Here is an 18,266-nt window from a genome sequence, read left to right on the forward strand (position 1 = left end):
TTTTGTCCAGAGCTAAGGGAGTGTCTGCTTTATAAAAGATCTGGCAAGGACGGTGATTTCTCATCTTCCCTGGGCATGTTGTCTCCTAGTGAATGAGGTGAACAGGCTTATTTTTAACAGCTGTTAAAGATTTTGAAGGGATGTGTGTGTGTATGTTGTGTGTGAGGGGGTCGTAATAGTTGTAGGAAACTATGAATAAATCGGTGGGGAAAGAGGCCCACCTTTAAATACAGCTGATGTTGCTCAGTTTACACACAAACTGCGGGAGATCTAACTGAGTTTGCCTCAGGCTGTTCATTTCTGCAACCCTGCAAGTATAAAAGTTCTGCTCCATATTCCTCAAGTACCCCTCATTCGCCCAACCACAACCCTGACATGTGCACATTCAACTCAGTCTAACATTACAATATTCATATGGTGAATCCCACATTTATGTTAAATAGCCATAAAAATATATGACACGGCTCCATTAACTCTGTAAGCCTGCACCATTACTCAACAGCCATGACACAATAAAAATTATTGTTTATAGAACGCTATATTTTCTTTAACCGCACACTGATATTATCTTTTAATTACTCTAATCTGACACTGATATGATGGATACAACCCAAAGCAAATTTCCCAAAGCATAACTAGTGTGTTTTTTTTTTCTTCTGACCCTCCTGACAGCTGTTGTTTTGAATTCATTTCACGACAGCATGAAAAGACTTTGAACTTGTATGACTTACGTCATAATGTGTGTCACTCAACAGCAATAATGAAAGTTGACCTGACAACAATAAAAGCAGATGTGTTCACTGTGAGTCTGAAAGTTATATTGAAAATAAAGAAAATGGAAACCAATGGGGGGGATGAGGCTTCATCAGTCTGAGTTAGTCATATCAAGTGGATATCTGACACACTTACAGTCTTTTTAGCATTAAATTCCCTCTTTGTGTTTCCTCAGACAGTGTTTCCCTGTTGAGCTGTGGTGGAAGTATAGTAACAAAAAGACTGAAAGATATCTACTTGATTTGATCTTGATCTACTTGAAGCTTCATATTAGCTTCAAATAAACTTTTAAATACATCTTTGTACAGAAGGAGGACTGTGGATTTTGTCCCCCATCACTTACATTGTAAGGTCATTATGAAGGGATCTTCTAATGGTCAGTATGAACAGGAGGAATGATTACAGCAAGAAAAACATGTTTCAATATTAATTTGGGCTCCTGATTCCTTTAAGCAAAACTTCTGCTAAACAACTGTCACTGTAGCCAAAATGTATAATTATAGGATCATGGTAGAAGTCAAACCATAATGTAGCTCAAGAAAAGAAGAGTTACCCAGCCAGTGACTTGACAAAGTAATGTCACTTACATGACAATCTCTATCTAAACTTCGCTAAGATTAGCCACCATAAGCTACTGGTACTGAGTTTATTGAATTGAGCGAGTTATTGCTTATGTATTCAGCTTGTTTGCAAGAGTGAGAAAATGTTACTATTATTATTATTACTTTCAAAAGCCTTCCTTGAACTTGAATTTACTGTGATGACACATTTTGATGAAATGGTGCGTGGTTATGTTCTGCTATTATCCTCATCCTGTGATGTTAGCAGATCTTTTTCTATGTCGCCTGAGAACCAGTAATGTGCACCACTACGGGGTGTGAGTGAAGAGGGGAGAGAAAAAGTGGTCTACACTGTACACGTGGCGTACAGCTCTCTCTTCCTCTGCGATGAAGACTCCTCCAAGCATGTCTGATAGCCCTGTGCCAGCCCTGCCATCTCCCATCTCTCCTCCTCGGTCTCCACGGGAAGACTCGTCCGCTAATCTAGACTGACGTTCCCACTCTCGTGCCATTCCCATTGTACCTCAGTGTCAGTTAGTTTTCCGCCCCATTTCAAGCTTAAACCAAGCATTCCAACCCACTATACCGCAAATAAAGCTGACTGGGGGGAACTTTGTGATGCGGTTGAGAGAGATTTGAGAAAGCACCTAAGTCCCTACTGGTAGTGAAGACAACAGAGATATTTTTGTCTCTACTGCAGAATTCAGCACCAAATTGGAATTAGTTTGGGATTCAATCCGTTCTTCTGGGTCAGAGAACTTGACTTGTGTTTATTTGACTGTGTGTGTGTGTGTGTGTGTGTGTGTGTGTTTTGGCGGGGAGTGGTGCGCTCCTCCATGACCAACCAGAGATAATGGGGCGAACAACTTCTCTGCTGACCGTGCAAAATGCTGTTCTTTTGGTGCTCCACGCTGTTTGATTCGCTGCCCAGACGAACCCCTCAGAGGGGAAATAGGCCCTGTGTTTGTCTCTGGCTTCCTGTTTCAACAACTTGCATTGTCTTTGAAAGTGTTCCAGACCTTTAAACATCCACAGACAAGACCTCAGCCTTTTCCGAGGAACAGACTGCAAGCAAATTATTTCACAAGTACTTTTATACATTTGAAAATGTGAGTTTTGAGGCGAGGACGACTGAAAGAAAAGGATGTCTGGCTCTCAGTCAAACATCACAACAAGGCTGTAGGGAATATTAAAGTCCACTAATGACTGCCAAGCGCTACTGAAAGAAGGTTGTTACACCATGCTCAATGCCAATTGTCTAGGTTGTGAGCTAAGACACCAGTGTCAGTGCATGATGTCCCTCCATTGCTCCAATGCTACAGTAGTGCAATCTTAAGCTCTTTTAAAAGGCTGAATTGAACTGGACTGTGTGGGAGTGTGTTGCTAATCAACTCTGGCACTTGCAAATGGCTGTCTGCCTGGAGGAGATAGTGACAGAAGGATTAACAAGCACTCATTACCACCGGGGCCCGTGAGGACGACAGGGGGCCAAATGATCACGAGCCAAAGTGATGGGCTGTCTCACAGCAACAAGCTTCAACAAGCTTCTCATCAGGCCTCTCTGAGCTGAAGAGCTGGACGGGGATGTATCGATACAGGGATTGATACAGTAGCAGCCTAAAATAAGACATCAGGAATATTTCCAAAACTAAACCCTGATTTTAACAACGAAGTAACCCAAATTAAAACTTTGAGTTTTGCGTCCTTTTTACCACCTGGAAGATGTTTCACCTGGTTTTATCTCTACAGAAGTCTTATCTCTTGTCTGAATCTGATTTATTACCTAATCTGATTGCAAAATAAATAAATACATGCTGCAATTTTTTCTTTCACAAGGTCCAAGTTCCAGTGTGAACTGCAAATCAGTCTTACCCATGTGACACTTATCATGCTATTTATAATATTTTCTTGTGTTTGAGCATTGACTACATGATTGAACATGCCAACCTACTTATTAGTCTGGAATTATGGTACTAAAAAGGTACACATGCAGAGAAAGGTGTTGTGGGTAAGCGTAGGCTCACAGAGGACAAGTTGTCACCATCATTTTTAATCAGTGCCTTTGTCTAGTATTCACACCTTTTGTGCCCATGTCACAGATAAACTGTGCTTCACAAAGCCACCATGCTGTCCTGATGAATATGTGAGTTTTAGGTCAATTAAATCAAGGGCTTTTGAATGTATTCAGTTTTTGTTACCTTAGGGACAACTTCATGACTTTCCAACTCACATGGAGCAGATTATTATGCAAATGTAGAATATGTACAGCATTTATGTTTGCATCTAAGCTTTGACCTCTTCACTCCCCACAAGGAAACACAAACACTGAGCTTTGCATAGCAGGTGAGTGGGGAGTGATGATACTAACTTTTCCCCTAGGAGAGGGTAGACTCAGAGCCGGTGGATGCCGGGGTGGAGGCGGGGCTTTTGAAACGCTGTGTGTCAGAGCATTTTGTTGACACTGATATAAGTGCTTGCTCAAGGGGGAATTGTTGGGTCTCTGTAAATTAAAGAGTACGGTCTAGACCTGCTCTATGTGAAAAGTGCCCTGAGGTGACTTTTGTTGTGATTTGGGGCTATATAAGTAAAACTGAATTGAATTGAATTGAAATATAATAATGTATATAATGTTTGATCTTATGTAAAATTAAGTGCTTCTGCTTCTGTATTTAACCAAAAAACATGTGCACTTAACAGTTTTTTTGCATCTTACCACTGGGGGGAGCAAAACTTAGAAATGATCAAATCCTATAGCTGGTCTTCACATGCAGATATTTGTTATTGACCGTATGTGTTTCAACAACAAGGAAGTGCTCTCATTCATTAAGTCATTCTCACTTTTAACTTCCTGTCTATACCTGAAGTGGGGATGTATGATGTGTACACTGACATCTGCTGCTTGTGAATATCTTGCGCCTACATTTTAGCAAATATCTGAATAGTTTTATTAGAATTGACAGAGCTGAAGGAACAAGTGAGACTTTCTTCTACGGCAAACATCCAGCGCTACTTACACAGTAGCACAAATTAGATCATTTCTTCCACACAGCACCAGCTGCTCATGTTACTGTTAATCATGTGACTTGTCAGAATGTGTTTGTGTTTTATTATGTGTCAATAAAATATTATATCTGAACAGAAGTTGTCTGAGTATGGCTGTTCAAAACGTGCTTATACAATATTTCTTCATCCTAAACACAGGGTCACAAAGTGGAGACTCATTAGGTTAGATACACTATTACATACATCCCAGGTTCCCATGACATATGCTTATTATTGTGTAACAAGCACATGATGCCAAATTATATTATCCATAAAATATGTTACATGAAATGTATTACATGGGTGAAAAGATGTGTTTTAATTATGTTGATAAATCAGATTCCAGACCAACAAAGTCAAAACCATCTGGTTTAGTGATCATTTATGAAGAATGTGACTTTAATAACCTGTATGATCGTACAGATAAGTTCACATAAACATCAGTGCTTTTGAATATCTTCACCATAGAAACAACGACACCAACACAAAGTAAGCTAGTTGAGCTTTTTAATCAGATATCTGTGGATGCTGTGGTTTCAGGTCACATGACCTCCTCAAATATGTGAACATATGTAATATAGCAGTAGCAAAGACAAATTAAAGGGGATATATCATGCCTTTCCAAACCAGAAATGATCAGCTATAATGTCATCTAATGAACCCAAAACACAAAACAATGTGTCTGAACAAAGCCAACCACAGCCCTGACATAGCTGAGCTGCAGCTTCCGTAAATGAAAAGTGGCCTTTGATCAAGATGCTGCAGACAAGATGAAAAAGCTGCAAGTTCCGTGGCAATACTTCAGAGAGCACCTGTCATCACAGAGCAACTCTGACAGTTTTTACCGCGTCTACATTTAAAGCTCTGCTGCTGTACGTTGATGAAAACTTAAGTGCACAGAGGATGAGGCTGCTCTGGAGTAAATTGTTCTCGGTGATGAATCCTTTAGAGGAAAGCATCGATTTCTCATCACGCTGTAAGAGCCTCTCATTTCATAATTAACCACCATTAAACACAAGTGTCATTTGAAGGGCTCTCTAAACTAAAAGTCACTAAAGGGTAACACTGCTCTATACACACAAAATGAGTGGAGATAAAAATCAAAATGTCATTCTGAGCATGCTGGACTACTTCTCACATTGGTGTTTTCATTTCAGAAAGTTAGCAGTGGAATCAGAGATAAGGGCCCAGTGATAAGGCTAGGAGGAAACTGGCTCTTTTCATGTTATTAGTGGACAGGCTTCTTAAAGTCTACCTGTACACAAGAGTAGGGGTAACCTTAGGCACAATATAAGAATTTTTTCAAACAAATTATAGTCATTATTTAGTGAGCTGAACTCAGCAGTATGGTAGTAATAGTTCCTGGTTTGGGATTACAGATATACTAGTATGTCTCATAGTTTTTGGCATATTATATTGTTGTAAAGCACGACAATGAAAGAAGAAATCATCCATAACTGACAGTTAGATTGCCAGGCTAATGCAATGCATTGGTTACACTCTGTCTCTTGTGCATTGTGTATCTATTTGGAACAAATGATGGATGTAGATATTACGACAGTCAGAGAGAGAAAGAAAGACATTCATTTATAAATTGTATTTGAAAACTACTAATTATAACAAAATACTTTGCCAAACCCATCAGGTATGTGTCAAGTAGCAGAACACAATGCCAAGTGGAAAGAGTGAAAGAGAGAGTGTAGACAATATTTGCATTGGCCTAGCGAACTGACTGTCAGTGATTGATGAAATAAAGCAAACATATAGCTTCAGGGTGGGTTTAGAGTAAAGTTGGGCGGCACCAGTTCAGCTACTTTAGGTCTTAAAGACGCAGGCACAGGCCGGATTTGGGTCTCAACTTTAGGCCCTTGCAGAACTCAGATCTACACAAATAATGTTGCCAGATAGGATGGACAAAAAGTCGCTCAATCAAAGCCAAGAATCCACCAAATTGTTGATTTTAGATAATGTTACATTCAAGGATAAGGCTGGCAATTTTCTATATTTTTCTTATTGTCAACAAATCTCATGTGCAGAGCCAAACCAAGAATGAACTCATCCTACTAACAAGTATTGTGTGTGTATCCAAAACCTTATATATGTTATTCCTCTGTGCCATAGAGCTCTGTTGTCCAGAAACTATTAAAAACACATCAGTGAGCCGCATCGCTACACTGGGTGACATGTTCCTCTCATATAGTTTGTTAAAGGGGACCTATTATGCTCATTTCCAGCTCTATATTTTCATTTTTGGCCTCCACTACAGTAGCTTTGCATGATTTACCGTTCAAAAAACTCCATATTTATCTTATACTGGCCCTTTTATTGTGAAGAATTTACAGGAAATGAGACGTGTGCCTTCTAAATTAGCAGAGTTTCTTTAGTGGCACTTGAAACCTGACAACACAATAACATATGGAGAGTTTGTTGAGCACATCAGTAAGAAATAAGAACAGTACAAGCAGAAACAGCCACAGTGATGATGATGTTTGACGAAGAGCTGCAGACAACCAGCACACCTCCAACTTATTTTACTTTGCCCTGCTGTGTTATAGAGTCATGGTTGATGTAACTACCCCCAAAACAATGGAAAAAAGCCATAACGTTAGCGGAGCGGAGCAGTGAACTGGCACGCTGTGTGTGGAGCAGATGACCATATAAAGAAATCCATCACAAGCTGACGTCGGCTCGAGCTGAAAGTAGAAAAAAACATTGGAAACCGAGCGTTCAGAGCAGTCTGAAGCCTGCTTTTAACTTTAACACATCTTTACCTCATTATTTGACACTTGAGCCATGTTTAATATGAATGTAAGCACAATAGGTCACCTTTAAAGTCTGTACAAGGGATGCACTATCATCAAAATTATAAAATGCTTGCCTTTATCTTTGTCTTCATTATCTGCTGCATAATTGCATATGTATATATGCATGCTTGCTAGTGTGAGAAGCTTTTTAAATTTCAAATATCAGTGTGCATTGAGTTAATTGGTGGCTGTTATTTAGTCCATTGAAGCAAGTTTCTGCAGTGATTGCTCCTTCATCTGCCTCAGTGCATGGGTTATATAATAAATATATGCACAAAAAACAACATACAGACAGGAGCTGCACTAAATGAAAAAAAAAAACACTTTCATGAAGGGAAACAGATTAGGTAAATCCAGGTAAAAGCCTTGATTTCATATGAAGTTTTATTACATCTGTACTGTAGATGGTAGAATATCAGAAGACACTTCAGAGAAGAATTCAGGCTGCAGCACCATATCATAAAGATATTACTATTATTCTATATATTCACTGTGCGGAATACACAGATCAACAGAACATTACTGTACTGATAAAACACCACACACTATAGGATGAAGCAGCTCTCGTGAACTAATTCATACCGACATGAAAACATTTCCTCCCTGTGATCATTCATTAAACGGCCTGGATATCTCACTTTAGAAGCTCTTAATAATGCAGCTGGGGAGACGTCTAATGCGCTAACATGTCATCACAATTACCCATCACTAGGATCGCATGGTAACCAAAGTGAGAGGCTGCTAAGGCGTGTTAATATCTCTATTGCTCAACACGAAGACGATATTCCTAGTGGGGGGTCTTAAATATCTAAACACACCGAGGCTAAGTAGTCGCACACTAAAACTAAAATTAAAAATCACATGAGCATAATATCATGAAAGTTACCAGGCGGAGTTTTATGATATGAATAACATATCATGGAGGGAGCTTTCCAAGTGTGTATTCCATCCATTACTGTCTGCCTCTTTCATGAGCATTGATATATTATTGGGAAACTGCTGTGATGTATAGGATGTCAGAGAATAAAGCGCAAGTTTGATGATGAATGGTGCAGCTCAGAAATGGGTAATAACCACTACAGTACACCAGCATCCATCAATACATACAGGCTTACACATGCACACACATACAGTGCACATACTGGTTTGCATGTGGGATGATTTATTGCAGCAGAAGGCACAAACAACATATAAAGATGCTCATGTGCCTGCGAACATATCAAGCAGCTGGGCGCACACACACACACACACACACACACACACACACACTGTTCACACACTTGGAGGTAGAGTGATTTATTATACCAGCAGTCCCATATGACTTCCTATCTTTAGACAGATCAGCTAAATGGATGCTTTAATGCAGATCATTACATGATATCAACATAAAAACTGTGCTGCAGGCATGTGAATGTGTATATAAAGTGCAGTGTTGAGTATGTCAGTGGTTTCCTAATTGGGTGCTGCAGCAAAGAAGGACGAAAGGTGAAGCAAGATTTCTTTGTATTTTTACTGTACATTTTTAATAGAAACAAAATTTAAAAATCATGCGCAATTAAATTTACGATTTTTTTTTCAAAACAATAAAAATGGAAGAAATATGCCATAAAAATAAAAGTCACCATATTAAAAACTCTGTTAAATATGCAATTATGTTGCAGCCAAGACTGATGATGACAGCAAATGGCTGCTAGTTGTCATGGTAACACTAAATTCTTTCTGGCTCTTGAGTTTTCCTGGTTCATAGTGATGCCACAACCCTATCAAGGAAAGTTAGCAAGTTAAAAAAAAAAATGGAATGTCTGTGATGGGACACAAATTTCATGCTCCACTGCTTATCCACCCACCACCCGCATCCTAACTTTCTCCCCACCTCTCTACTACACACTACCTCCTGCACCAGCACTAAATGCTGACAGTGGATGGAAATCGTGAGCTGCAGAATAGACTTTTTTCCACAGCACACATTTGGACTTGTTATAGCAGGAAAAGCACAGGTGGAACTGATAACATTAACAATGGCTCAGGTTCATTCAAGTGTTCAAGGAAGCCATAATGAAATTAATGAGATTATGAGATTCAGACATCATTACTGATATTAATTGCACCTGTGCTTTTCCTACTTTGACACGTCAAAATGTCTGCTGTGAAAAAGGACTATCATCCAATATGAACAGAATCACCGGGCTAGGTGCCAAGTAAGATCAAGAGAGAGATATCATGAGATAAAACAGCTCCCTTAGGAGCAAGGATATATCTTGAGAACAGTAGTTACATTGTACAGTATCATAGTGGTCAGTTGTCAGTCACTAACTGTGTTTTCATCAGCATATTTTATTAGCATTTTGAAGTATCGCATTAGAAAAGGTTGATGAAAAAATAAAACCTTAATTTTGCAAGTTTTTGCACTCACTTGAGGTGGTTGTTGCTCTTTTTTAAAGAGAGTTATGCACCAAATGGGAGGTGGAAACACTTTTGCAAATAAGTTCTCACATAGCAAATATTTTACTCATAACTGATCAGCTGTTTCCGTTGTTTTCCTCTCCGGATAGCATGAAATATGGCCAATACTAGCTGATATGAAAGAACAATTACCACTTGCCCAATTGAAACAAATTCCTGAAGACCTTTCCATTTTTCTCTCATAGATGGCAAAGGCGACTGGTTTTGTTTCCAGTTCACAACCTCTACTTCTTCTACTGTGTTTATTACAGCAATGCATAACGTAGCCAAATCCTGACAAAACTACGCTTTGTGTAGCCTAGTTTATTTGCTGTATATTAACCCAAACTATGATCTTTCTCTAACCCTAACTGAGTGTTTTTTGTGCCTAAACCAAACCAGACCTTAACCACAGCATTGTCACATCATAAAACATTATTTTTAACAGTGATGTATTAAGGTTTTGGAAAGCACAGACAAATGATGTTGTCCTGCCAGTTACTGCTGATAGGTGCACCAGAACAGAAAACACTTCATTCTGGAGTGCATAGACCATCGATTTATTTTGTCATTTAATTTGGAGGACTTAGTGCAGTCATTATATCGTCAGCAGGTAGTGAAATTTAACCACTCTTGGTAGCGAGACCTGAACGAAGTCGTGGATGTCGTAACAATAGTAAACCACTAGAAATAATCATTACCGTTAGCTAGCAAAGTACTTCAAGTGACTAAGAAAGGTTAGTAAAAGAAATATCTGTGTTTATCCTTAGAAACCTCAAATGTAAACTAACTTGAGCAGAATGAAAGAAAAATAACCATTTAGCTTCATAACTTTTATTTGTTGTTTAGTTTAAGGCGAGCCAATGTAATTTTTGCTGAACAGCGGCCTCTGTGGCCAGTAGTTACAATTACAGGATAATGTTAAACGTTAAAACATAGTCACTCAGTAATAGTTACATAGCAATATCCATTTAACATTTGCATACATTACCTACCATAAGATGCTGGTCATACTTAGACTATAGCAGCAAAAACCCTGGTGAATTGAACTAAGCAAGTTGTTTATTTCTTATAAATTCAACTTTTCAATTGAGGAATGGCTCCTACTCACCCACACAGGCGGTTTCACTTATTCTGGCTGATTACACCTCTGCTCAGGTTGAAACTGGGTGGAGCTATGCTGGTAATTACATGATGTCACCATTGTCACATGTACTAACAAGAATGTTAAAGGTGTAATTTGTTTCACCTGAACAGTTGTATCAAATCTAACAGGACAATAAAGGAGATGTCAGTCTGTACAAACCCACAGAGTCCTGAGATCAGCCAAAATGATTCAAATCATCTGTGTGGGTGTGCAGGGCCTTAAAGTTAAATATTTATTTGAAAATCTGCACCACAACAGTCTTTGAACTGTTGGATTTCATATCATTTAATACATTATTTCATATCTGTCATATATTTTGCATAAATCACTATTGTCTGTTTTGTTCATTCGCTAAATTCTTATAAGTGTCGATGGTGTCATTTTTTTTATGTAAAAGGTGCACATGTAAGTGTATGTATGTATGTGTATGTGTGTGTATGGGGAGTTGCCATGTTTTGGGAACCACTGGTGTATGTGTTACATACCTTTGCGCACTGTTTATGATTATGACACCAGCCCAAGGATCCATTATTCTGAAGAGGAGAATAAAAAAGAGGGAGACAAAGAGAGAAGCACAAATGAATAAGCTGATCTAATTGAATTAAGTGCAGAGGAATACATTTTAATGCCCTAATTATAGGTTACAGTGCTGCCACAGCTCAGAGGCAGGCAACATAATTACAGTTTGTCAAGAGAGCATAACAGAGCTTCAGAGTTCACACTTTGCGCAGCGCAACTGTTATTTTTCAGTATAAAGACAAATGACTGTTTTTCTTCTCCGGTTTGTGGGACTTCACGTCCTTCATGGCTCCCCACTGTGAGCCTCAGGCCACATGCTGAAAAATAATGAGTGCAGATCCAGGATCACTAGTCAAGTCACATGAGATGGTAATACAGTAGATTTATTTTTCCAGTGTGACTTCAGAGGCAAACTGGTGTCTGATCAGTATTCCTCTTATAGCTTAGATTTGTTAAAGGTGCCACACTCCACAATGGATTCTTCCTAGTGTATTCAGTTCATGGATTTATACTGAACAAAATAAATCCATAAATTATATTATGTATTTCAAACACCGCCATACATCTCCTCTATCCACTTTAAATAACTCAATATATGCACAAGTTTTAATGTGGGGCAGGATTTTCTTTTTTCACCCACATTCCTCTGTTTGCCCAAGTTAAAGGATCAGGCTGGCTTCATTCTATATTCTTCTTTTCTGTCTCTCAATATTTTCTGACTCCTCTACACTGTCTGTGGCATACAGCCTCAAGTCTGTTTGTTCCTACTGAAGATATAAATCTTTAAAAAACGCTCACAAATATAAAGTTTCATAAAGTCTCAGTGATTTCCTACAGCAGCTGGTCACTGTAGTTTTTAACAAACATTACTCAACCAGGAGGAAATATTGTATTCGTTGAGGACTATTTTCAGTGGCGGATTAATCTACATTTGATGCTCTAGTGAGTATTTGTGGCAGCAGGACGGTGTGTGTGGGATTGAAAAATAAACTACAGTGTGTGTGTGTTCATGGTTATGAAGGAGCATGTCACCTAGTGCAACAGTGTGACTCACTGACATGTTTTTAATTGTTTTTGGACAACAATGGAGCTCAACGACACGGAGGAATAAGCCTAAACTGCAAAACCCCAAATTACATTTAGTGAGTTTTTTTTAACAGTTTTTTCTTTCCACAATATCTGAACATAGAAAGGTAGAAAGGCAGGTCTGTGCCTCCTTCACCAAAGTCGGGTTGCACTACACACCCATCCACCATTGTGCTACAGATGAATCCAATATGAATGTGATTCCTATCATACTGGGCTGAATAAACTACATATGTATATCAATTAATTGTTGGTTTTGGCCTAAATTGGAATTGTCAACTATTAGAAAAATATATGATATCCTCAGCCTTATCCTCCAAGTAAAAATAGATGAGTTTATATAGTCCTTAAACAGAGGGTCATTACACCAATTAAAGGTGCAATGAATTAATGTTTTAAAGTTTGTTAATTTTACGCAATATTGAATATAGGACATAATGTCTTCCTCCATTATGTGGTGTTAATTATCAATATGTGCTATCAATGATATGATGTAAATTATCAAATTATCATCATATCATTCTGTTTGTGTGCATTGCATGTCAGTCTTCAAAGTGTGTTGAATTACATTTGCATTTAAAAACCAATGAAAACCTTGGACAGACCATAATAATAACATTAATTATCAAGGTTGAATGAGTTGTGGGATTGCACACAGTTGTGAGTGTTGCTGTTATATGTGGCCTTTCAAACACTGACATTTGTTCTATCGATAAATAAATAGAGCGTGATTGATGGCAAGCTGAGTGAAACTGTCTCCTCTGGGGATGAGGATTAGTGAAGTGAAGGTTGTGCTTCTTCTTTTTAAACTTCCTCAAGACTAACTGAGCTCCACTTCAGCGGATCATTACACTTTGCTTCAGTGGAGCTGCTCAGACAATGTAGTGGTTGAACAAGCAGCAGCTCCCAGCAGGAATAATAACATGTAGGGACGGTCCGATTGACTCATCGCCATGGGCCAATATAAATGACTTGATTGGAGGTTGTAAATATCACCAAACATATCAAATGAACCTAAGTAAGGATGAGGTAAACAAGTAAATATCACACACAGTCACTGCCCAATCCATCATGGCAAACCCCCTCCACCCCCCCACACACACACAAATGCCTTAGGCAAGGCTGTATTACCAGCAAGGCCTTCAATTCTCCCACTGCACTGTGCACCAATTAGTTTGTGGTAATGATTCATTCATGTTTGTTAATGGTTTGCGTGGAACAGTAATACACTGAAACTCAGTATAACATAGGAGAGGAAATGAGTCAAACATTTTGTATTAATACCTTATTAGTAGTAGTATATTTCACGTAAATCCATGTATTTTGAAGCAAAACACACAAACACACCATAAACCAGGAGCAGGTAGTTTTCCAGCTGAATTATTTGATACTTAAACCCAACAGAGTGAAGCACAGTACATTTCTGTCCCAGGACTCTTTTTTGTTCCTGTCTCGTCCCACAGACTGCAGATGGTGCTGCTGACTAGGGTGGAGCCATGGGGACTTATAGTTATAACAATGGCAGTTAACTGATAGGCAGTGTGGCACCAACAGTCAGGTGCCACACTGCCTTTCTTTTTAGTGCCAAAGTCCCTCTTTTTGTCACTATACTTCCACCACAGATCAACAAGGAAACACTGTCCGAGGAAACACAAAGAGGGAATTTGATGCTAAAAATGTGGCAGATATCCACTTGATATGACTGACTCAGACTGCTGAAGCTTCAGATCAACTTTTAAATGCATCTTTGCACAGAAGGACGACTACGGATTTTGTCCCTTATCACTTACATTGTAAGTACTTTATGAAGGGATCCTCTAATAGTCAGTATGAACAAGTGTTCATTTGGGCACCTGACTATTTTTTAAGACAGATTCAAAGACAAGTATTCTAAAAAATAAGGTTAACTTACTATTTTTTTCTGAGCTTTCAACCATATCCCACAAGCTTCTTAAGCAAAGAGAAACTTGCTCAGGTGTCATCATTTGACTTATATACAGAAGTTGAGTCATGTGGTAACAGCTGGTTCTTTATGATGTTCTTACGCCTTGACCACCACGCAACCAAACTCATGTACTTCAGTCATATTATGATGTCCAAGTAAGTTCCATGCTCTAATATAGTCAAAAGCTCCAGGAAAAGCTAATAAATGAACCTTGAGTTTGGAATATTTTATCAAAAGTATTATTATTAATGTAGCAATTGTTGATTTTTTGTAATATACTGTTGTAAGGTCAGATGGATTGGTGGTGTCTGTGTCAGCCTCAAGTTTGTCACCTGAAGTTTTACCAGGTGCATGAAGGAAAATTTTAAAATATCCGTTTCATCAACTGATATCTGTATTAAGTTGCTTTGTGATAATTCAGAGAAGCTGCAGGTGAAGGAGATCTGACCGACAGCTGCTGCCTACAACAGAATTATATTGTTATTAATGTGGTTTCTGCATATAACTGAATATTGCAAGTCTGCTATGTTGTTATGAGTAACGTTTGAATAGAATGAGTCTCATATCAGTCAATCCAATTCACTGATATAATTCATATTATTGATTAATCTGACAATTATTTGGCATCTTCAGAAGATATTCAGTTTACTCATTTAATCATATATAAAAAAAAGCTTCAAATCATCACGTGAGAAGGTGCAATCTGCAAATGTTTGACATTTTTCCATAACAAAGGCAAAGACTAAAATGATTATTCGTTTATCAAAATAGTTGCCTACTCATTTTCTGTCAATCGACTAATCAGTGCAGCTCTACCTTAAAGACATTAAATACAGCAAACTCTTAAAATAAATTTTAAACAAGCAACAAACACTTTATTAAAAAAACTTGCTCATATAATTTCTGATTTCTGTTTTTTGGGAGTTTTTTACCTTTATCTATTCAGCAAAGTTCCACTGAAAGACAGTCTCGCTTTTGCAGGAAAGCCCTGACCACCAATTTGGAGTTTCTTGACATAATTCAAACACGACTCTGACACAATAAATATCTAAAGTCCTTGTCATATTCATGGGGCCCTGGCCAGCTCTGGGCCCCCAGAACCCAGCTCCCCTCCAGTGGGGCCTCTGTCTATACAATTACTGATCTGCACTGAAATAGTCCCAGTTTTTTTTCTAAAGGGACTAAAGCAATAAAATATAGCAGTAACAGAAGCATATTGTTCCTGTGGACAGATGATCTATGACAGGAGAGAGAGGGGGGAGGACTGACCGGACATCTACTCTGACCCTGTCCCATCATTCATGATCTCAGTCCTGCCCTGTTCCTCTACCCCACCCCAAGTGGTCAATGTGAGCAGCCGATGATTTGACATCAGTGCTGCACAAAACTATCACTGACTCACATCTGCTGAATGATGTGCACTGTTAACCCAAGAATGATGCATCAACTGGTGTATGTCTGAGGTGTAGTTTTGAGGATTTGGAGCTAAGATACTTTCAAAAGATCAACTTCTACGTCTATGTCTACTTCTTGGTTTAGTGGTGATAAAACCAAGCAATTGCAATGCAAAAGAATACCAAAGCAGCACCGCAGAGGCATTCACGATTTACTCTGATTTCTCATTTGTGATTTCTTATTTTTTGTGGACTGGAACATCATTCTGTGCAGTTATCATTGCTCTAAGTGGGTCGACATCATTCTGGAGCCTGCAGCAGACTTGCTGCATTAACTCTGTGTGTGTGTGTGTGTGTGCGTGTGTGTGTGTGTGTGTGTGTGTGTGTGTGTGTGTGTGCACATGTCTGTGTGTGGGGGGAGATACTTACTGACAGAGGATAGATCTATTTGAATAATATAATCAGGATAACAAGCCTTATGGTCTGGCTCCTGTCACTCAGTACAGACTCAAACAGAAGTCTCCCACAGACTTTTAGTAAGGTAGTAAGAGTTATCTACTCTATATGAAGTATGTGTGTGTCTTATATTATCGATGAACTATATTATCGATGAGTTAGTCAGTGAGTGACACTGGGCAGATTTGAATAAAAATGGAATGTAATGTTTAAAAAATAGATGAATTATCATCATGTGTGGAGCTGTAGCATCCCATCTGTTTTAAGATACATAAAAATACTCTGTTTTTAATAATTTTTACAAAAAACGTCAAATTCTCAATGACATCTGCTCTTTTAGCCTCAATGAAAAATCCAGAATCTATAAGTCTGCAAATATTTCAAAAGTTGAACTGCTGGACATAAGATGTCTCCTACTTTCCTGAAAAGCTTATTCTCAGTGATTGTGCAGTACATCAACTTCAGTTCTACTCAGTTCATTTTAATGACCACATAGCTATGAACAGTTTTTTTTTTATCAGTGCAGTCGCATGGTTCCATCATCAGTGCATGCACACAGTTCAAACACTGATCACAAATACACACAGCAGAACAGTTCCTCTGTGCAATTAACTCAGGTGCAAAATACGACTGAGGTGATGAAGAGTTCACACACCTGAAATTTGCAGAAGTTTTGTGACGTGACCATCATGTTTGCTTCTATTGTTATGCATATTGCTTTCTAACTACACATTATAGTTGCCTGATAATGCAGTGAATTATGTATTTTACACAACATGCAAACATGCTGTTCATTGTGATACTTTTCAAAAGTTTATTTTCATACTTTTCATTAAAGAGTTGGCTATACACAAACTGCAATGAGTTCAATAAATAAACACTGTTAAGGATTTATCAGCACTGATATATGTATGATATTGGTCTAAATAAACTTTGTAAATTGTAGTCAGGCACTTATAATATGGCCTAAAATAAACTTATTAATTTGGTCCTTCAATGTGCGCCACCAGTAGGCTATATCACATTAGAGGAAATTTTGATGAAAGCTCTGATTATGTGATTTTTATGGCTTTGAGATAAGTTCAAAGTAGCCTGCACATATGTAATGTAAAACACTAAATCATTATGACTGACCAACTTGATCGCTGAGTTACTTTATGAACTGTGCTTTACCTGCAGTGATGTGGAGAGCGCAGCTACGCTGTGCAGACTGAGGCACCGAGACGCGCACCTCGCCCTGGAAACACTCTCCGACCAGGACTCATCATCATCACTATCATCGCGCTGCTTCCTGGCGTAAACACCGGAGCTTAAGAGGAAAATAATCCACAGAGACAAGCTCTTCATAACACCGCTGCTTGTGGTCAGCATCTTCCGCCCTTTCTGTCCAGGAGTGGGGCTGTGGAACAAGGGCATGCAGTGGGGAGTAATCTGATGGAAGTCCAGCTGAGTCTACAATTATATAGCCAAGGGAGGAGCTATAAGATCTAGGCGTACACAGTTTAAATCAGGATGCTGAGAGGCTTCAGCTTTAATCCCAGTTGGCGGAGCTGTCAGTTCACTTCAACCACAGACTGTGTCAGAGCACCTGATGCCATTTACTGCCAAAACTTCCCCATGTATTGTGCAGAAAAGTCAGGAAGAGAGTCAAACATATGACTTTCTGGGGATAAAGGTGTGTTAAAGCTGTTTTTTCTATTTCCTTTTTTAAATTAGACTATATCTGTTATTCTTTTCTATTTCTTCTATGTTATTCTCATTTTTTATTTCATTTGTTGTATCATGGATGAGTAAATCAAATGTGTGTTACACCACCAAAGACATGACATACTTAATTACATGACTGGCCTTATTCCTTGATGTTATTTGTCCCTAATAGCTCATTTATGAACCAAACATTTCAAGATTTGTTCTGTTTCTTCTGTCCTCTTTTCTGTGACTGCACATTGAAGAATCAGAATCTAGCCAGTATGTCTATGCATACAAGGAATTTGACTCGTTTTGACGGGTTATAGTGGCTCCCGACGGACTTGCACACAGTTCCAGCCAAAACAAGAACAAAGCTGAACAAAGACAAGCAAATATGAACATATAACA

General features: G+C 38.6%; 1 protein-coding gene across 2 annotated transcripts in view; it reads right to left on the minus strand.

The window, feature by feature from the left end:
- anos1a (anosmin 1a) overlaps window positions 1-17,732 on the minus strand; it is a 40,489-nt gene extending 22,757 nt beyond the window's left edge. Inside the window, exons 1-2 of one of the 2 annotated variants that reach the window (XM_042405456.1) lie at window positions 17,343-17,732; window positions 11,255-11,302 (exon numbers count right to left, since the gene is read on the minus strand). In XM_042405456.1, coding sequence (XP_042261390.1) covers window positions 11,255-11,302; window positions 17,343-17,585 — 291 coding nt within the window. In that variant the 5' untranslated portion in view covers window positions 17,586-17,732. The remainder of the gene's footprint in view (window positions 1-11,254; window positions 11,303-17,342) is intronic. The other variant, XM_042405455.1, reaches the window with a different exon arrangement.
- Between the last annotated feature and the right edge of the window lie 534 nt (window positions 17,733-18,266).

This window comes from Thunnus maccoyii, chromosome 24 (assembly GCF_910596095.1).
Source record: "Thunnus maccoyii chromosome 24, fThuMac1.1, whole genome shotgun sequence".
NCBI classification, from domain to species: domain Eukaryota; kingdom Metazoa; phylum Chordata; class Actinopteri; order Scombriformes; family Scombridae; genus Thunnus; species Thunnus maccoyii.